Source organism: Phycodurus eques, chromosome 14, assembly GCF_024500275.1.
Source record: "Phycodurus eques isolate BA_2022a chromosome 14, UOR_Pequ_1.1, whole genome shotgun sequence".
In the NCBI taxonomy this organism is placed as follows: domain Eukaryota; kingdom Metazoa; phylum Chordata; class Actinopteri; order Syngnathiformes; family Syngnathidae; genus Phycodurus; species Phycodurus eques.
Window position 1 is genome coordinate 19,951,007 of NC_084538.1, and position 21,538 is coordinate 19,972,544.

The 21,538-nt window shown below is 40.9% G+C and overlaps 1 protein-coding gene across 5 annotated transcripts; it reads right to left on the reverse strand.

Annotated features, from left to right (window-relative positions):
* Nucleotides 1–1,597: 1,597 nt before the first annotated feature.
* Nucleotides 1,598–20,737, reverse strand: mia2 (MIA SH3 domain ER export factor 2). 5 transcript variants are annotated; one of them, XM_061695726.1, is made up of 24 exons: nt 18,698–20,737; nt 18,439–18,591; nt 18,131–18,228; nt 15,694–15,825; nt 15,474–15,495; nt 15,192–15,280; nt 15,005–15,076; nt 14,799–14,909; nt 14,631–14,702; nt 13,722–13,826; nt 13,412–13,534; nt 13,149–13,319; nt 12,185–12,275; nt 10,902–10,969; nt 10,757–10,827; nt 10,595–10,696; nt 10,418–10,514; nt 9,939–10,006; nt 9,680–9,765; nt 9,445–9,558; nt 6,066–6,200; nt 4,028–4,156; nt 3,895–3,944; nt 2,739–2,869 (listed from the first exon to the last, which is right to left on the reverse strand). In XM_061695726.1, the coding sequence occupies exons 1-24, from the start codon at nt 20,643–20,645 to the stop codon at nt 2,831–2,833; spliced, it is 4,146 nt and encodes a 1,381-aa protein (XP_061551710.1). In that variant the 5' UTR covers nt 20,646–20,737; the 3' UTR covers nt 2,739–2,830. The 5 variants fall into 5 exon arrangements, with proteins under 5 accessions (XP_061551712.1, XP_061551714.1, XP_061551713.1 ...); XM_061695728.1 differs by lacking the exons at nt 18,131–18,228; nt 18,439–18,591; nt 18,698–20,737 and adding exons at nt 1,598–2,594; nt 17,791–18,018 and having other exon boundaries at nt 2,681–2,873; XM_061695730.1 differs by lacking the exons at nt 18,131–18,228; nt 18,439–18,591; nt 18,698–20,737 and adding exons at nt 1,598–2,594; nt 17,526–17,664 and having other exon boundaries at nt 2,681–2,873.
* Between the last annotated feature and the right edge of the window lie 801 nt (nt 20,738–21,538).

A 21,538-nucleotide genomic window follows, 5' to 3' on the forward strand; every position in this document is an offset into this window, starting at 1 on the left:
AATTGTGGCTGTGTAACAAGTTGAAAGGCTTTTAAAAAAAAAAAAAAAAAAAAATTGACCATTGAAGAAGATATAGCCACATCATGCCACATACAGTGCTGTGAAAAAGTATTGGCCCCCTTCTCAAATGCTTATATATTTGCATAGTTTCCCCACTTTAATAGTTAAGATCATCCATCCATCTATTTTCTGTACCACTTCTCCTCACTGGGGTCGCGGGCGTGCTGGAGCCTATCCCTAAACTCTAAATTGCCCTTAGGTGTGAATGTGAGCGCGAATGGTTGTTTGGTTCAATGTGCCCTGCGATTGGCTGGCGACCAGTTCAGGGTGTACCCCTCAGCCTCTTGCCCGAAGATAGCCGGGATAGGCTCCAGCACGCCCGCGACCCTAGTGAGGATAAAGCGGTACAGAAAATGGATGCATGGATATAAGATACTATTGTAGTCCACCGTTAATTTTGAGCTATTAATCACTGACTATTATTGTTAAATGACTAATATACATTTTAATTTGTAAGGGAGGACTAACAATATTTCACATATATTATAAAATACAGGAAGATCGTTGTAAATTAACCGCAACTCGCTAAGAGTGTCGTTTTTTTGTACATTTTTCCCCAAATTTGCTCTCGAACCTTTTACACTGAATACCAACATCATGACATTAAAATGTATTGCACGTAAAATTGTACCTAAATGTTTGAAAACAAAGAGTTCAAAAAGATTCAATGAAAATGTATTGTATTTAAAAATTAAACTGTACTTAACACGAAATCCCAATGTTACATTTGCTTTGAACATTTAATTCTGTGATTCTTTTGCTTACCACAAGAGGGACCCCACGTACCCTAACCCCATTGCCCTACAATAGTCTGACGAGTTGTCGCACCCCCTCTTCCCTGCAAATCTCACCTCGGCTGCCAGATTGGGTAGGGTCAACTCTCCAACTCAACGAAGGAATGGTTTTACCAGAAGACGATGAAGGTTTGGAACTAGCCAGCCCAGAGTCCAGACCTGAGCCTGATCGAACATCTGTGGGGTGATCTGATGAAGGCTGTGCGCAGATGCCGCCCTTGCATTCTGAAAGCAAATCATGTGCCTCAACTTCTATGATTCATGCTAAAATTTGTACCATTTTAAATTGTCATATTTCATATATTTAAATTTTAACAAAAAAATTATAACCGAGATATTGCAATCATATTGTTACTCAACCCCTTTTTACAATAATTTGAATAGCTGAAGAAATTATTACCCTTGACTTCTGATTTCAAAACTACTTTTTTTTGTATATATATATATATATATATATATATATATATATATATATGTAATAAAAGGCAATTAAACATTTACCGTTATATAATTTTAGTCATAAGAGTCCTCTGACTGAAACTACAACTACAACTACAAATGTGGCCTGAAAGACCCCCGATTTTGAGCACGCAAGGGGAATGTGCAGCGTGACACTTTCCTCTCACAATACAGTTTTACCTCAAGCACTAAACATTTATAATACGATCTGATAAAAGGCAGCTCTCGTCAAAATTCCAAGGTTGTTTAGCATACGGTATGCCAAAATAAATTTCAGACACTAATCATGTTACATTATTTATTTAATCTTTATTTTACAAAATTCACAACAAACCTGGGGTCTTTTATTTTTTGAGCCACCTGTTCCAAGTGAGGAAGTTAGATTTCCAAAATATTCACAAAAGGAGCCAGTATATATATATATATATATATATATATAAACTATAAAATGACAAGGCTCAAATTTGACCTCAACAAAATGTGTACAGGAATTTGTTTGTACTGACCTTAGAATCAATTGCCTGGACTGCTCCAATGCACATCATTGAGGACATTTTGCACTTTGTTCAACTAAAAACTCACACTGGGTGGCTAATTGTCTGCCAATAATTGTGACAGAGAGTAGCACAACGGAGTATTTTGTAATCACATCTGTCTCACAGTCAAAATTCCGGGCTAGAATCTCAGCTCAGACCTTTCTTTGTGGGCTTTGCATGTTCTACCCGCATTTGTGGGAGTTTTCCCCCAGGCACCAAAAACCCAATGATGTGAATGTGAATGACAATGGTTGTCCGTCTATATGTGCCTTGTGATCGGCCGGAGACCAGTCAAGGGTGTAGCCTGCCTCTCACCCTAAATCCGATGGGATGAGGCTCCAGCACACTGTGAGCCTGAGCAGGGCAAGTGGTTTCCTGGATTGGATAGCATTGTCCGAACGAGCCTTCAGTATTTGATAACTCAATGACATTCATTATGGACTATTTGGGTGGCATTACAGAAATTAAGGTTAACCATCAGCAGCGGCTGTACAAACAAGAAACAATTCAAAAGCTGATCAGGTTCCAATGGTATCTTAAGGAGAGGACGTTTGCTCATCTTGTGACTGGCTGTGTGGTACAGAGGGGAGGTTCTGCTGGGATGTTGGAGGACCCGCGGAAGGAGGTACAAGGCCATTGGGTGGAGGAGGCCGCATCGGTGGACCATAAGAAAGTAGGTGAGTAGGCGGAGGTCCACCGTGAGGGTACCGAGGAGGTAACATCATCCCTGGCCGAGGAGCCCTCACTGGAGAGGGCAAAAAAGGTGGAGAGCGTCAGCCTCACATACTATGTTGGTAATTATGATAGTCCAAGAGGAATATGAAGACTCACTGGGCATCATGGGAGGTCCTCGCAGGAAATTCCTGAGGTCATCAGGAAATGTATGTCCTCTGGGAGGGAAGAAATCAGGCGGTCCATAGGGTGCTCGTCGAGGAAATGGGCCATCTACGGGGCCCATTGGAGGTGGCGCCATGCCCGTTCTCAGAGCCGATTCAGGGGGAGTCCTTCGATCACCAGGACCTGGCTTATTAAAAAAAAAAAAAAAAAAAAAAACATTAACATTACAAAGCTGGCCAGTTTAAATCCACACATATTGCCATGCAGTATATGGGTCACGTTCATAATAATCATAATCAATCATGATAAAGACAAAATAAAGACAAAATAATTCTAATTTAGCATTTTTTTTTAATACTACCTTGGTTTTATATGGGCAAATTTCTCCCATCCTGAAACAGCCACACTTAAAGTCCCAGTTTCAAAACATTTTGGATTATTTAAAATTCTAAGCTTTCATAGTAACAGGCATTACTTATTGACAGAGCAAATGGTAGCGGCTCACGGAAATACACGCCTTCCGTAACGGTAAAGACAAGCAGCTTCATAAAAATTGTGCAAGTTGCACAATTTACGTGTTGCCCTTCAAACTCTGTGCATACAAGTGCATAAATGATCCCCACGACTCAAACCCATTATATTCGTCTTTACGCAATCGTAATAAACGTAAAAACATACCACAGTTCTGACACTTACACAAATTCATATCTCAGAAGTACCGCCATTTTTTTTTTTTTTGCGCCGTCTGCTATTGCGCTCACAGACTCTTCTTGTGTACTACAACATCATGAGTCTCGCTCCAGTGGCATTAATGGTGAAAACACATTGAGTGACAAAAACACACCTCTGAAGCGCTGAAGACACTAAGATGCATTTGTGTGAGTTTTTAATGGAGGGGAGAGGGGGGGGGGGGGATTAAGCAAGAAGAGAAAAAGCCTATGTATCAAAAATTGTAATTAGCATCTTCAGAAGACATGTTGCATGTCATGGAACTTCATTTGGGACACAAAACGGAAAGACATTTTGGCATTAAGTTTGAAAAATATTGTAGTTTTTTTTTTTTTTTCCCTTATAATGTTAACTGCCAATAACCCAAATACTCCTACCAATAAAATTCACTGATTTTCAAAAGGAAATTCAGTGGGGTAGACGTCTTTACCGTTATTGATCAAATTATATGAAAATGAGCCACATACACACAAACAAACCTCTCTACGAGCCTGCTCAGGCCCTAGGCTGTTTTCTCTGTGTGCACCATCTGGAATAACAAAGACAAGCACACAACATGAACCCCCTGGGAGAGAAGCCCAGGTCTCGTAAAATGAAACAAGGAATGTTTACCTGTTGTGTCTCCAGGGTGGATGAGTCCCAGGGGCCCGGAATTAAGACCCCTTGGGTGGGGAAAAGGAGGACCTGGAGGAGCACCAGGTCTCCTGTAGACTGGACCTTCTGGTTCAGGAAATGTATAGCCTGAGGGAGAGCAATGAAAATGAAAGAAGAATACAGACCCTATCCAAAAAATGTAAAAGTTTATTTCCATCATTCCATTCAAAAAGTTAAACTGTCATAGATTATAGATTCAGGGCCCACAATTTAAACAATTTCAGGTATTTGTTTATTTTTACATAATTTGGGCTTCCAGCTCATAAAACCCACAAAATCAGGAATTCCAAAAATTTTAATACTGTGAAGAAATCAGCCCAAATTTTGCAGGTCAGCCATGTTTTAAACTGAGCGTCACACACTAATCATCTACTAAAGGCAAATCCTGCACAGGTTTCCCCAGGTGTCATTAAATTGCTTCAGTTGGGTTCAATTTTCTCAGTTGGGTTCAATATGGGGAAGACTGCAGACTTGACAACTGGCCAGAAGACCATCATTGATACCTTCCATAGGACGGGTAAGCCACAAAAGGTTCATCGCTAAGGAGGCTGGCGGTTCACAAAGTGCTGTGTCCAAGCATATCAATGGAAAGTCTAGTGGAAGGACAAAATGTGGCAGGAGAAGATGCACCAGAAAAATAATTTTGAATTCAAACAATTCTGCAAGGAAGAGTGGGCCAAAATATATCTACAAAGATGTGAATGACTCAATCAGTTATAGAAAACGCTTGATTTCAGTTGTTGCTGCTCAGGATGGCTCAACCAGTTTAGGGGGCCATGTAATTTTGAATATTTTTGCTTACTTATGAAATCACCATTTAAAAAAACATTTTAAGTTCACTTGGATTATATTTGTCCAATATTTATATTTGTTTGATGATCTTAAATAAAGTGGGGAAACTATGCAAAAGTAAAATTTGAGAAGGGATAACAAGAGATGCACTACACATACACTCAAAGTTTTTTTTAAACACACGTATAATTTTGATCATTATCGCTAATGAGACGGCACGGTGGACAACTGATTAGAACATCTGTCTCACAGTTCTGAGGACCGGGGTTCAAATACTGGCCTCGCCTGTGTGGAGTTTGCATGTTCTCACATGCCATGCCTTTCTCCAGGTACTCCGGTTTCCTCCCACATCCCAAAAACATGCATGCTAGGTTGACTGAAGACTCTAAATTGCCCGTAGGTGTGAATGTGAGTGCCAATGGTTGTTTGTTTAAATGTGCCCTGCGATTGGCTGGCGACCAGTTCAGGGTGTACCCCGCCTCTTGCCTGCAGAAACCTGGGATAGGCTCCAGCACGCCCTTGTGAGGATAAGCGGAAAATGGATGGATGGATAGCTTACAGCCAACAAAAGCCCAAATTCACCAACTCTAGAAACTACATTATTAAACAAATCAAGAAACAATGACAATGATTTTTAATGTATACATTTGGCTGAAAAGTATTTTCCCCAGAGTCTAGCTATATAATCTTCGTAAATTTGTGAGTAAATTGAGACAGGATCATCACTATTCCAAGTATATCGTCACTGCTCGGCAGAGACCTCCCATGTGCAAATCACCCCCACCATCCACCAATCTATACTATTAGTCAGTCCCCAAGTTGGTCTGTTATTATTATTATTATTTTTTTTTTTACAAATTATTGACCAAACTCAAGTGTTGAGAATGCCTTTTTCCTCTTTGACGATGCAATGTTAACTGCTAAACAAAACGTGGTGTTTTGGTTTACTGAATAGTGATGGTTTTGGAGAAGCAGAGATTTCGCCCGATGCCAGTGACGTACCCGTGAGCTTTTTCTAATGGAAAATAGACCTGCGTACATACTGTATTTGAGTTATGTTGCCATTGTAGGAACTGAACTTTGTTGTATGGAAAACATGATAATTTAAATATATTTTTAACATTTTCATTAGGTTTGTTGCCCCCAGGATTTCAGATACTTATTAACATACAAAACATTATGATCTTTTCTGATAGATACACACCCTGAGGGGGGAATGGTCCAGGGGGTCCCCTGCGATCTCTTTCCCATGAAGGAGAGATCGAGCCGCTGTCTGAATGTCCTCCACTCCGCTCTAGCTCCCCTTGAGCAGTAGGGGGCTCGACTGGACCACGAGTTACTGGAGAAACAACCATGGCACGTGGAAGGATTGAGGAAAAGGGGACACGATTATATGTTGAGTGGAAGGAGGAAGAAGAAGCTGGAAAATGTTTCAATAAGACAAAATATCAGACAATCCAAAATAAGGAATAATCTTTTAAATAATAAAAAACGTTTGCAAACCATGCTTACAGCTTCAGCAGCTAATCCTGCTTTAAACTTGCATGTAAATTTTGCAGATTATCGTTTGTTAAAAGTTTAAGAACTCAAGGGTCTTTAATGACAAATAAACCTCACACTTTTTATACTGAACTCACTGCACATAACACAGACAAATACCAACGACTAGAGCTGAGCGATACGGACAAAATTTTATATCCCAATAACAATATGTATCCCGATACAATATTTTTCCTTAAAATTACTGGAAATATTAACTATTTCAGATGTTTTTCTCCATTTCTAAAATACATACTTTATACAGACTACACAATTACAGTAAATCAATCAAAAAATGTATAAAAATAAAATAAAACAAATATCCAGTCACCAGATAAATACCACTCAAAATATTTGGAAGTACAACCACTTTAAAAAATGAGTTTAAGTGCAAAGAATAAAAAATACAAAACAGGTCTTCAAGTATGCTTACTATTTATCTGGTAAAAGTATTACTAAGCGGAGGAAAATAAATTACAGAATACTCTCAATAGCGGCAAAGGTAAATCTAACGTACAAAAACGATAGAGGATTACATCGTACAGGGGGCATTTTTTTTTATCGTATCGACAATATGTATAGTTATATCGCACAGCTCTACCAATGACTGTAGGAATTTTTTGTTAATGTACAGTGTATGTGACAATACCCAATGAGCTGTTAGCACTTTTTTTTCTCCTTTTTTTTTGGGAGAAGTATTGCAAGAGATGAAGTCTCTTGCATATATGCATGCCTTTGCCCATCCATGCATATATGCAGGGGACGTCAACTGCCATAGCACCACTTGGGGCTGGTGAAACACTTGAAACTTGGGCCTCAGCCGCTGGTGTGCAGCTGCTCTTTGACCCAAAACAACTGGGCAGTTTCCAGTCAAGCATATGGAAAACAACAACCAACGTGGATTTGGCATTTGGCAACATCAATGCACCCTCACCAGAGCAAACCATCCTTGATCCTTTTCCCCAAGTCTCAGCATAGACCATCACTTATTACCCCGGCCAACCCAATTAGGCTCGTACCAAGCAGACTGGTGAAAAGGTCAGATTTCCCTAAGGCCAAGTGGAACAGTTTTACACACTTAGTTGACACCAAGATCCGTCAACTACCGGACCCAAGTTCTGTTACCCTGGAGACGTCTTACAAATCCATCTCCACCGCTTTAGTCAACGCAGCGATGAGAACTATGCTGCACGGCTTCCGTCGTCAGTTTATCCCCACCCAAGATGTCCATCACTATAAAGCATTCCCAGATGCTACAACCAGTGAAGAAGCCACCACAAACGCTAATGATCTCATGGAATGCTGTAATGCAAAACGTAGGCAACGCTGTGAAGACACAGTCCAAGGCATAGACTTCACTCACTCCAGCAGAGTAGCATGGAAGACCTTTAACAGTCTCACAGGTTGCAGCTCCAAACCTAAGCGCTGCCCTGTCACAGCAACTTCATTGCCCATCAACTTTTCGAAAATGGTAGGTTTAAAGAGGTAGATTAAAAAACATTGCCTTTTGGTGAATCAAGAGAGCAGTAGGCTCTGGAGCTCCTCAAGTGCTGATGGCTTCCTGTCAGCACCCTTCTCTATTGAAGAGCTCGCCTGCGCTATTAAGCAAATCAAAAGCTGAAAAGCACAATGCCCCGATAACGTCGCACCAGAATTTTTGAAAAACACTGCAGCACCAAATGCATCAACTGGCTGAGAAAATTCTACTCAGCTTGTCTGAGCCGGCAGTCCATACCAAAGATCTGGCAGAGAGCCACTGTGGTTGCTTTGCTAAAACCAAAGAAGCCTATTGATGACCCTAGAACCTACCACCCTATTTCGCTACTTTGCATCCCATACAAGATCCTGGAACATCTTTTTCTGGCTAGACTCGATCCAGTGGTAGATCCCCAGCTAACCGAAGACCAGCTGGCTTCGGTCGGGGACACTTTACCACCCACGAAGTAGTGAAGCCGACCAGTGCGATCGAAGACAGCTTTGAGAAGAGGAATAAGGCTGGAATGATCTGGTTGACCTCATCGTTGCCTACGACACTGTGTGGCACCAAGGTCTAGTACTAAAGCTTCTTCAGAAGATCCCCTCACACATGGTATGATTACACACTAACATATTGGAAAACCGGACCTTTGTGCTGAAGACCAGCGACTGACAATGCAGCCGCCCTCGCCACCTAAAAAATGGAATGCCACAGGGATCATGCCTCTCGCCTATGCTCTTTCATATTTACATCAGTGACATGCCAAAAACCAAATCCTGCCGGTACACTTTTGCTGATGACCTTGCATTCCTCTAATCTCACAAAACCTGGCGCATGTTGAAGGAAACACAGCTGTTATAGCTCTAATATCGGAATACTTAATAAGAAGAAGATGGAGACTTAAACGGAGTCTGGCCAAGACCACTGTTACACCTTTCCACTTGAACAACAGAGAATCCAACCACCAACTGCTTGTCTGCCTCAAAGGGACTCCACTTCCGCATAATCTATTCCCCACATACCTGGGAGTGAAGCTCGATCGGCATCTTACAAATAAACATCATGCCGAAGCTCTCTGTGCCAAACTTTCAGTACGAAACAACCTGTTGAGATGCATGGCCGCATCATCCTGGAGTGATAGCTAACTCAATCGTCTTCGCACGGGTGTGGGCCATTTCAAAGGCAACATGTAGCGCTGGGGGGCCTTATCGAAGATATGTAATGTTATGATTCAATTGACACTGTCAGAGGTTTTAATTGCTGGTTACTGTAGTTGCACCATTGTAGTTTGCAGTGGTGTGCAACTGTACTGCGTCATGACTGCGATGTCTATTTGTGACATGACTCAAAACATTCATACAGTTCATACAGCTTTTAGCATGATGCAGCCTTTAGTAAAAAAATTACTACAAAATAAAACCACATCAATAAACATTGTTAAATGAATACCTCTCTTTCAATAAAAAATAGTCACAATTATCTTTGTAAAGGCAGAATATTTGGTATAGCTCTTGTATTGGATATTGTCATATTGTTGTGACTGGTGGTTGTATTTGGGGGGACACACCTCTTGGTGACAGTCTGGTTAAAGGCCCTTCAAGAAGCGTGGGAGGCGAGAGTGAAGCTCGGTTTTCAGACGCAGGTCGACCCAATGGAGATGGACCATATGGCAATCTTTCAGCTGGAGGAGTAGAATACCTTGGTGAGTTCCAAGACATCTAGGGCTAGTATTTATAATACAGGTTTCAAATACTTCGTACTACAGTACTTTGTGTGGGTGTACTGTGCATGTTTATGCTAACCTCGGAACGGTAAAGGCCTAGCCAGGCTGTCTAAGGCAAATGGATCTTTGTCGAGGGCATCCAACTTAAACTGAGTGTCTGTAAGCCTGTAAACATACAAAATTCAAGGGTTCAATGTTTTTTATGTTGATGCATACATTAGAAAAACACTGAAATCAAATTGAACAAAATGAAAATATCTGCGTGTTCTGAGAACTCCCAAAAAATGCGACAGAGAGGAAGTGCGGTAGGGTTGCTGGGGTTCATTGGTGATGCGTACTTCTGCCTGAGGAGGGCGTTCTCTCTCTTGATGTCTGATAGCGCTCTGTCTGCTGCCCGGGCTGCAAGCTGCATGAAAAAGAAATCAGAGACATTTGGGACTTAACGTAGATGTAGAATCATGTTAAATTGTGAGATTATGATTATGACCACAGAACAGTCTATGGTGAGTTACGTACATGAATATATTTGTGGTAAACAGTAACAACTAAGGGTACAACTCTTCGTATCACGATTCGTGGTTCCTGTTCGATTCGATCGATTGATTACCATTTAAAATCGATATATTTCCGTTCGGAAGACCAACTTGCCGAGCACAGATTGATCCGGTTAGATCGTAGGAATATAAATACATACATCGATATGCAAAAGGAATCATGACACCACGAATAACAACCACACCAAAAGCAACAGGTAGTTTTTGACCAAATGAAATGGACAGATGCACCATGCTTTTTGTGCAGATGCTGGAATACAAACCCAATTATTGTGAGCCTTCTTCTCATGAGCCGATATCTGGGTCTGATACGACTGCTTGGTTTTCTCCAGCTCCTCCTCCATCTCCCCCGCACGAAGCCTGAAGAGACAAATGCGTGTTTGAAGGAAACCCCCACATACAGTTTACTACGTTTCAATGCACTCTGCAGTAGTTCATACTTGTAGTTGTTGAGTTCCTCCATTGCCAAGGCAATGTTTTTGTCTGCTTTATTCAATTTGTCTTCTTTCTGCAGCCGCTCCTTTTCCTCCACTGTCAGCAACCTGCCACAATAAAAATAGTCAATCAAAAGAATATTTTGAAATAATTACAAGTATCAATACCTGTGTAGTTTGAGCTCATTCTCTTGGTACATTTCAGTCATAATCTGGAGTTTTTGTTGCAGTCGCTGGACCTGAGCAGTATTAAAGTGAGGCAAATTAATACATAATGTTACAAATGGCACACATTTGGGTTGAGGTGAGCTACCTGTTCAGAGTAGTGCTCAGTGTCAGCTTGCATAGATAATTGCTCATTCTCCAACTCCTTAATGCTCACTGCAAGAAAATACACACATAGTGGCATCATTATTGTCTCACGTGTTGTTGATCCGTACTTCTGCGGCGACTTAATAAAGGCCCACATTCATTCCCAAACTCATGACTCTGGCCCTTTCTGTTTCTGCAAAATTGCTACACCAGAGCAACCCATAATTAACTACAACACAAGAAACATGAGGTCAGGCCATTGGACTGTATTCCGACTGCTTCGGTCTGCAGCAGGATGAAAAGGCAACCATGACAACACAGTATGCCCATGCGTCAAAAATATTCACATTTTAATTCCCATGATTCGCTCTTTCGTCTAGTTGTAGTCCACTGAATGAATACTATGTTCCAGTTCAAACAGAAGGGGTCATTTGCTCCTTTATTGGATTTAAAGAGCAGATATGAAAGCACATATGTATTTGATTTTAAATTAATGGTAAATTTTAAAAAAAAAGAAGATAAAACATTGGCTGCATTTAAAGGAGACATTAAGGACAACTATTTTTTTAACTGTGTTGTGGTTGTATACAAATAGTTCTCTCTGGAGTGCCTGCACACCCACAAAAAGTGAAATTAAACAAAATCCGTTAGCTACCTATTTAAGAAAAATCTGATTTTGGCGGCTTGTTATGTAGAAGAACAGCAATTTATATCATAACGCCCCCACAGTTTCTCCGCCCATGACTTGGCAGCTAAGTTGTCTCCTTTAATGAAAAATGTATTCCTCATTTATGTTCATTTTACAGCGACAACTAATACATGGCTGCACAAAAGAAACTGCATAAAGTTTTAAAAAATGTAAAAAATCCATCCATTAATCCATTTTCTTTACCGCTTATCCTCACTAGGGTCGCAGGCTGCTGGGGCCTATCCCAGCTATCTTCGGGCGGGAGGCGGGGTACACCCTGAACCGGTCGCCAGCCAATCGCAGGGCACATAGAAACAAACAACCTTTCGCACTCACATTCACACTTACGGGCAATTTAGAGTCTTCGATCAACCTCCCGCGCATGTTTTTGGGTTGTGGGAGGAAACCGGAGTGCCCGGAGAAAACCCACCCGGGCATGGGGAGAACATGCAAACTCCACACAGGCAGGGCCGGGATTTGAACCCCGGTCCCCAGAACTGTGAGGCAGATGTGCTAACCAGTCGTCCACCACGACCGGACATATATAAATAAATAAATAAAAACAATCAACGAATCTTTTTCAGATTTGTACTCACCTTCTAGGTCCTCTTTAGCTTTTACTTCATCATTAAGTTTGGCAAACACTCTGTCCTTGTCTTCATCAACTGATTTGAGGTCTGCATTTAGCTACACACACACGCACACAAATAATAAACACATTAGTGCTACATGAAAGGTTTATTCTTAATTAGTTAAATCATAAGCTTCAACCATCTACATATAAATTGTCCTCATGACACCTCTGTGCAATTACAGTAATATAAAGTCCTTGTGTATAAAATACCTAAGACTAGTGATACTTGTGTACAAGTACAAATATCTTAGAACACAACACCTTGTAGAAAATTACTTCGATACAAATGACATTTGTACTTAAGTATCAAAAGTAATTTTCGGATATGAAATGTACATAAATATTAAAAGTACAAGTAGTACAAAAAAGTGAGTGGTTATAATTGTGATTGTTATTATTTTTTTTCCAATTACTTTTATAATCTTTTTAAGTTCACGTCATGAGCAAAGTTAGCCTGGCCTTCATGCAACGCTGGCGTCTGCAGGGAAAAATCCGGAAAGGGCGACAGACAGGAGACACACACTAATAGCATGTAAATACTTCATGATTACCTGTGCCTTATTTTCATAACTTCCCGCTGTACTAATGTATCCCTACCACATCGGTGCAGGCAGGACTATTCTTAACGCTTTGTGCTCTGCGGTTAAGCGATTACATCAAATAAACATTTATTTTGATTTTATTTTGAAGTAACGGGTAACGAAGATGGTTAGGGGAAATATATCAGATTAAAGTATACATTTGATTTAGGAAATGTAGCAGAGTAAAAGTGAAAAGTTCCAGAAAGTAAAGTACAGGTACGTGAAAATTCTACTTACAGTTAAGTACGGTAACAAAGTAGTTGCACTCTGTTTTATTATAAAAAGGATGATATCATATGTGCTTTAGCCCAGTTTTTTTTTTTTTTTTTTTTTTTTTTTTTTTACCTTAGCAGCATAAATAAGTTTTTGGACTTTCTGGAGATGGACTTCTGAAGCGGTTACATCCATTTTTCCATTCCTCTCTGCTCTCCCTGTAGCCTCCTTGGATGTGTCGCCTCCATCTCCCTCTAAATCGGCATCCCAAGCTTTCATCCCCAGCAGCCGATCGGTGAGGGACTGAAAGTTTGGTTCATAGAATTTGGAGATAAAGCCAGTACTGTATTATGTCAGTTATTAGTCAAGGCCTATAAAGTCCAATGCAGTCATACCATTATACGTTCATCCTTGTTGGCCACATCCTGCACCATTCCACTGTGGGCCATTTCATACCTCCTCATCTCCTCCTCCAGCTCACTCACTCGCTCTGCCCATCCCTCCATCTGTTGTCTTAACTGGAGAAGAAACGGACAAAAAACTGGATGATTGACAGGAAACTGACCAACAGAAAGACAGAAAAGCATAGTCAGTAGTAGACAAGGAAAGGGAACATTGTGATATCTGCCACTATCTCTACCTTACCTTAGCTAGCTTTCCGGCGTAGAATTCAGGGTTTAATTACCACTTTGTATTTTGTCTTACCTGTGTGTTGCTTTCCTTGAGCAGAGTGTTTTCTTCTGCAGATGTTTCCAGATTCCTCTGTAGTCTGTCAGTGTTCATATTGTACACTTTAATGGTTGTTTGAGCCTAGTGAAGGAAAAGGATATACAGAGTCGACGTATGAAACACAAAAAGGACAATGTAGGGGCAGGAGTCCGAGCAGAAAACTGTTGCAGAACACCACATATAGCACACATATTGTTGACTGCTGCCATTCAAATTGCTTGCTGGGAAAATTCTTCTTGGATAATCCAAGTTCAACCTCATAGCAATTTAGTCAAGTGAAAAAAAAAAAAAAAAAAAAAACATGTCTGACAACTCCACTAAGATTTTGGTCTACCTATGATGACATAATCTAACTTTCAAAAAGTAGCAAAGGCAAATGTAAAGAAATAAACCGGTTTTATAGAGTGTAATTAATGTATGTACGACAGATTGTGGGTGTTGCCTTTAAGGAGCATGGCCTAGCAGAGTCAGCCCATTATATCAGTGTGAGCGTTTGATCCTTTCGAGACTTCTTGCTCTGTATTTCTGTTGGTCTGTTCCATTCAATAAACGGCTGAGAGTGCATGTGTGCAACAATGGCCCTCCTTGCCCATATGCAAGGGCATTGCAGTACCTTAATTACGCCATTTTCTTCCAATGTATTCAAGTCGCGCCGTATCTGAAGCTCGCTCCTAGCTAAAAGTTTGGCTCGCAACAACGCAGAAAAAAAGGTTTTGCTCGTAACTTGAACAACTCAGGTAAATTAGGGCACTCACAAATCATGGTACCACTGTTTTATATATAACCTTTTAGTAACTCCCTGTTGGCATTGTTGTGTGAAGTCATGATTACATCTTGGTGAGTGCTGACAAGAATCCTTTATGTAAATAATAGGATGAAGGTCACCTGTTGTTCTTGTGATTGGAGCTCCTTGGTTTCTTCCTCCTTTGCTTCCATGCTCTGCTCAAGGAGTGTGAGCTTAAAGTAATTAAAATATGATATAATCAAATAACAGCTTCCCTTCACAATCATTCTTGATCAGCTCCTCAGGGGACGAGTGTTGTTTGATCTTACCTTTTTTTCCTGTTCTATTCGGTGTGCTCTATGCTGATCCAACTGATCCTTCAATTCTTGTAGATTTTCTTCCAGTTGAGTTTTAGCCAGGTCTAACTGTTGGGCTCTGACCTGGATGAGCCAGAAAACACGCAATTAGTTATACAGAAGAGTAACAAACATTTGCATTAAATGGTCTTTTGCACATCTTACAAGAACTGCCTTACCTCCAGATCTCTCGTCTTATGGGTTTCAGCTGAGGCGCCGCGGTCACTTAGTAAGTTTTCCAGCTCATCGTACTAAAAATAAAACAAGACAAAAATATCCATCAAGGAACCGCTTTTGAGGTTAATTGTGAATAATACAAAATTCAAGGATTACAGGTAAAAATCAAACTGCAGCAGGAGTACGAACCTCTTGTTGACATTTACTGAGAGTTTCCAGGACCTCACACTTCTCTTCAAGCAGTTGTGCAACCTGCTCAGCCATCCACCATTCTTTACCTGGAAAAGGGAAAATCAAGGTATTTGGGAGTTAGAATTTGTGTTGTATGAATTTGTAAGCAGTATGGTTTATTTTATATTTCTGTAGAAGTATATAGGAAATTAGAGCACTGGGAATGATAGAATAGTTTTGTAATATACAAAGATTTGTATCATGATGCAGGAGTATAATTTCAAAAAAGTGGAAACTTACGTCGATACATTCTGCTTTTGACCTGTGTTAAAATCGGGAAACATGATCACAGAACAGAATTTGACGTTACAAGAATTGTTTGATGAATAAAACAGCCAATCAAATGTGTATTTTGAGCGTGAACCTACTTAATAATAAAATAAATTAAAACTGCAACAATACAACAATCTATTACACAGCAAGTTAAACTTATTTGTGTGTGCATGTGCTGTGTACTCACAGAACTGTAACATCTGCAACTGAACAATAACACCATCACCAACCCCAACAGACTGGAGAAGATAATTGGTTCCCATGGGATTCCATAGAGGTCAGCCCCAGGCCTGATGTCATCAGGTAGTGATGACACAACCTGGAACGTGTGGTCAAAAATTCAGTTCAATGTAAATTAGCAAAGTGTTTGTCACTTTTCACCATCTATGCCAAATACAGCCAAACGATATCCCGAGAATGCAAAGGTCTTTCAGGTCCAGCCATCTCTTGAACAAAGCTTTCTTATTCATTTGCGGAATATATGAACCTGGCATTTTGAGCACACACACTACTCACAAAAAGTTAGGGAGCGTCAGAGTTTGGGTGAAATTTCAGGATGCACCGCTACAGAAGAACTAAATTTGACCTTTTCTAAACCATTGAATGCACAAGTCCAACTGCTTAGTGCATCAGTACCTTTTGCACGGCGAATACATTTCCAGGTTCAATTCGAATTGGTTTCAAAACAGTCCTGACATCATGACACCAAAACGGCACCGAACTAGTGACCAACAGGATGTTCTCATGTGCAAGTGGCCTCTGAGATCAGTGTCATCAGCGGGTTGCTGAAGAGACTGAAGTGTCCCAGAAAGCCAGACAAGTAATAAATGGTAATAAAAATGAAAGGGGGAAAAAAATGTGATTGTGAATTTGGCTATGCAATTTGGCTATGACATTGCATTCAAAAGCTTAGAGAAGGTCAAATAAATTGATTGATTGAAGTTCACTTTTTAACTTTAGAGTGCATTTTAGGTTCATCCTGACAGTTCAACCAAAAGCCAAACATCGATAACGTTTTGAGAGTGTTTTATGCCTTGTACTGTATTTATTATCAACAAATTACACTTTCAAATGCACTGAACTAGTTAAATTAATAAAACCTGTCTTAACCTGTAGTTATATTTATTCAACCGCAAATATACAATCTGACAATAACCAGTGTCTCCTCAACTACCTTCATAAAGAAGAAACCCATCCTGTGTATACGTTTGTTTGCATGCTTAAATTCCAATGCACTAATTTAACCTTTTTTTTTTTTTTTTTAAATAAAATAAAATTAAAAAAAATAAATTCTATTGTCATTTTGTACTGGAACTAACATATGAAGATTGATTGTGGCACTTCGATATCGTTGCCCAGTTGATCAACCACTTAAAATCGATTACTTTAATAACTCAGCAGGCTTAACTAGCTGCCACGTCTTTGACGTCTTAAAACACATTTCTCACGGCACTATTCAAGCCCACAATATCAATTGACAGCAGGAGTTACATGACACACATGGAGTGAACATAGGAACATTCAAACGTGAACTATAACTAAAGGGCATGTTCGACGACAAGCACTCGTCAGCGGTGACGCTAGCAGGGCATGCTAACGGAGCCTGCCACAAAACGTACATCCTTGACTTTCTCCACTGCGACACCATAATAAGTTTCCACCGTCGACTGATAGGCCGTCGCTCTGCTGCCTAAACGGTCACTTGCCGCGTGTTCCGCCATTCCGGATTCCGCTCATTTGGTTACCATCTTGAAAACACGAACCACTAAAAGTGTCATTCGAGGTAGCCAACATCCTATCCACAGCGCTAACCCTGGACTAAACCAACTTTTCCTTTCACAGGGGGGGGGGGGAGAGGAGGGCTTATCGAAACGCGTTGCCATTGTCACACATGGAACTGCCCCGCACTGATATCAACTCACGAATTCAAGTTAGCGTTCGTAAAATTGCAACATCCAATTCATTTCATCTGCTCAAACAAACCGCATTCGCTCCCTTTGTAAACAAACGTTTGCCTACCCTACTTCTAGAAACTGTCGACGCGCAACGTCACCAATTGTCGAATGCCACACTGGCACATCGGAGCGCTTCCAGTTGACAGCAACTGAGAACAAGTGTCGTCACCCCGCAGTATTCAAACTATGGCGAATTCCATATGCATCGCCATCAGTCGAGCTGATACACAGTGAATAAATAGCACGCTCCACGCGAACACAAGGAATGAGGATCACCTGATTTTTAGGCTGTAAACAAACTTGCAATTGCTCGAGTGGAAACAACTCACCGGAAGAGTTTTACTGTCGTCCATGTCACAATAGCTCCTCTTAACATTTAGAATAATTGTGACAGTCACGTGGTGTGCATGTCGGCCTCAAGTGTTAAGTGAAGTTGCTCGCGCGGGACGTCGGTAATGTTGACAAGAGACAAACGGAACGAAAAAATACTTTTTCGTTCCGGAACGACAAAATACTTTTTCGTTCCGGAACGACAATTGCGTGCTCAGTTTCTTAAAGCAGCACAGGCTCCACCGTGGAGCAGGAGAATGGTGAGGTTTTGGGCCTACGGCCAGGAGAATCACAGGAGGCGGGGGGTCGAGGCGTTTGAATCGAATCCATAACTGGCACCTGCTGTGTCAGCCATCTGAGGAAGTCCTTCGTTGCATGAGTCGGAGAGGATAACTGTTCTGGAATGCGACGGATAACATCTATCTGCGCCATTATGCCTGGAAGGGAAAAAAAAAAAAAAAAAAAAGATGATGACGTTTGAGAATCTTTTGGGAGCTGATGATGAATATATACTGCAGTACAGTTGATACAAGACTACTGCATTTGTTTTCGATTAAGAAGACTATTCGATTGAGTGTAGAACGCTACAGTGTATCCACACTCCTTTACCGTTGATTGTGTGTGACAGGAGGGGGTTCCAGCCATACCTTCCAGTAACTCTGATGGTACGGTCTGACTGTGAGACACCAAGGACATTTCTTCGCATCCTCCTTCCTTGTTTTCTTCTCTCTGTGGGCCTCCATCCTTCCGTTTCCCCAACATCACCCCCGCTGTCTCTTGATCTTTGCAGCTTGGCCCAGCTGTAGGGAACGCGCAGTGACATCAATGCAGATTAAAAGTTGACTGAAATGAAGGAACAGAACGTGATGAAAGTAGCATTTCTAACAGCAGTGATGATCTCCAAACCTTGAGTGTTTGCTCTATTGATGTCTGATTTTCTGGTGTTGGACGTGTCTCTTGCTCTTTTCAGCAGTATTTCTAGTTTCTGAATTGCAATAATGGATCTGGTCTTGTCTTTGTCATCTTCTGGTGCATCAGAGAGTCCCATGCTGCGGTCGTGCAGAAGTGTTTCTATCTCCAACAATATTGATTCATCACGATCAACATCTTCAGTAAAAACATCTGGATGGCCAAGAATGTAATCCAAAAGTTTGAATTTCTTTTCCCCTAATAGCTCAGCCAAAATAGTTGTCTCTTCTACGCCCATGTGGTCTTGCAGAGTCTTGTAGTTGTAAAGGAGGGGCTTTGCTGTGTTCCAAAGGAGAAAAGTGGATTGGGGATTCTGTGTCAGGGATTGAGATGGTGGCTGCAAGTTTGTTTGCACGTCTTTATCATTATTTGTTGTGGAGTCCAGCTCTTGTTCGGGAGTCTGAAGGGGTTGTGGCTTTGACATCTCAGTCGATTGTCCAGCAAATCCTGAGGGAGTTTCCGTCAACTCTTTTATTTTATTGATTGGCCTTTGGCCTGATGAAATGACTTTTTTTAAAGGGTCAAATATTCCACCACTTCCTGTTGTGACTTTACTTTTTTCATCAAACTCTGTCATCTGTAAATTGTTTCTGGATTCACCTTCGCATCCATCACACATGAGTGTTTCTCCATTAGTCTCAACTGAATACAGACGCTGAAAGATCTTATGAGGAACCCCGTCACCGTTCTCATCTAAATGTGGCGCATTTTCCGTAACCTCAGTTTTGCCCGTCTGATCCAACGTCAAACCAGTAAACTCGTGCTCAATGTCCTCGAAGACGATCTTTGGGTTTTCTTGTGTGCCGTCTGCTAGGAGAACGTGTGTTAGTGGTGACGCATCATACAGAAAGTTGGATCCATCCTCAAAACTGTGTTCTACTCTTTCTGTTATGATTTCATTTTGATCAATTTGAGTACAAAGTTCATCCATACATTCAAGACTCTCAAGTTCCTCTTTAACATTCCTCTGATCCACAAATTGACTAACCTTCTGCATGTCTTCACTTACCTTAAGGTCCCTATTAAACTCTTGCGTTTCCTCCTTGCGTTTCCACTTTATTACCCCTCCTTTTCTCTTCTCTCCAACTTCATTCTGGTTAATTCCTTTGTTTAAATCTTCCTGGTTCCCGCTTTCAAACTCATTTAACTCTTCAAAGTCACCTGCCTCCTCCCACTTCTTCATTTTGATCTCCTCCATTTTGTCCTTCCCCTGTAAGTCTTCTCCTGACTCAACATCCACTTCATACTTCTCCACCTCTTGCTGCTCCTTGTCATTGAAATCTTCTTGCATGTTCTTTTTAAACCTTTCTATTGACTCAACATCCACTTCATACTTCTCTAACTTTTCCAGTTCCTCCAGCTCCCTGTCTTTGAACTTTTCTTTCCCCTTGTCCTCTAACTCTTCTCTTGACTCGCCACTCACTTCATACTTTTTCTCCTCTAATTTTCCCACCTCCTCCTCCCTCTCTTTAAACTCTTCTAGTTTCTCCTCCTTTAACTCCTCCACTACTTCTTGCATCTTCTCTACTAAAGCATCCACCACCTCACACCTTTCCCTTCTTTCAAACCCTTCCTGCTTCTCATCTTCAAAGTCATTTACCTCCCCCGTCTGTGTAAAATCCCCCTGTTTTCCATGCTTGTCATCAATCTCTATATTTTTCAGCGTATCCCTCTCTTTAAACATGTCCCACTTCAAATAGTCTAATAGAGGAGATGCAGTTTTCTGCATCTCCTCTACTGACTCGCCATCTACTTCATGGTTCTTCTCATCCAACATTTCCACCTCCTCTTGCTTCTCCCCTTCTTTAAATTCTTCCTGCTTCTCATCTTCAAACTCCTCAATTTCCTCCTCCTGCATTAGCTCAGTAACGCCGTCCTTCTTCATGTCTCTTAACTCCACATCCTCCTGCTTACTTTTCTCTATAAACTCTCCCTGCTTCTTATAATGTAACTGCTCTATTTCTGTTAAGTCTTCTGGTGTCTTGACTTTTAGCTCTTCCGAGGGCTCCTGCTTTTCCTTAGATATAAACTCCTCTTCCTTTTTCCTTTGTCTCTTGACTGTCTCCTCCCACTTCTCTATCAACACTCGAGAGTCTTCCTGTCCTTCTATCTTCTTTATTTCGTTCTGTTGCTCTTCCTCGCTTAGTTCTTCATGTTCCTCATCTTTAGATTCTTTATCATTCCTTTCAGGTCCAAGTGAAGACAAAAAGCTACTTTCTTTCAAAAAGTTGATCACAGATATGACTGTCCCTTGGAGGTAAGGGGGCTCCATGTTTTTGGTATCTTGACTGGGTGTGCTCCCACGAGAGAAAAGCTTTTCTTTATCCTCTTCTGATACATTTTCATGTGTAATTTCAGCATCTCTCTTTTCAAAGCAGTCTGAACCAGATTCCAGAGGGTTATCTTCTTCATCTGTGTTATCGTAAGTAACATTCCAGTTCTCTTGTATCACCCCTTCTTTAACCTCTTCCTGAGTCTTCTCTTGTAATTTATTCTCTAATACCACCGCTGTATCCTCTTGATGATCTTCTACATCGTGTTGCTCGTCTATGTCTTCACCTTTCTCTTTGTTGTGTACTTCCTCCTGTTTGTCATCTTCCTCTGATTCTTTTACTTCAGTTTCAGACCCCAGAGAAGACCCACTTTCTTGCACTTGACTCTGTTCTGCAGACTCATCCAACTTCATTTCTTTTGCCGGCTTTTCACCTTTACATTCCTCATCAGCAGCAACATATTCACACAATGTGTTAGCTATGTCCATGTTTTCAACCTGATTTG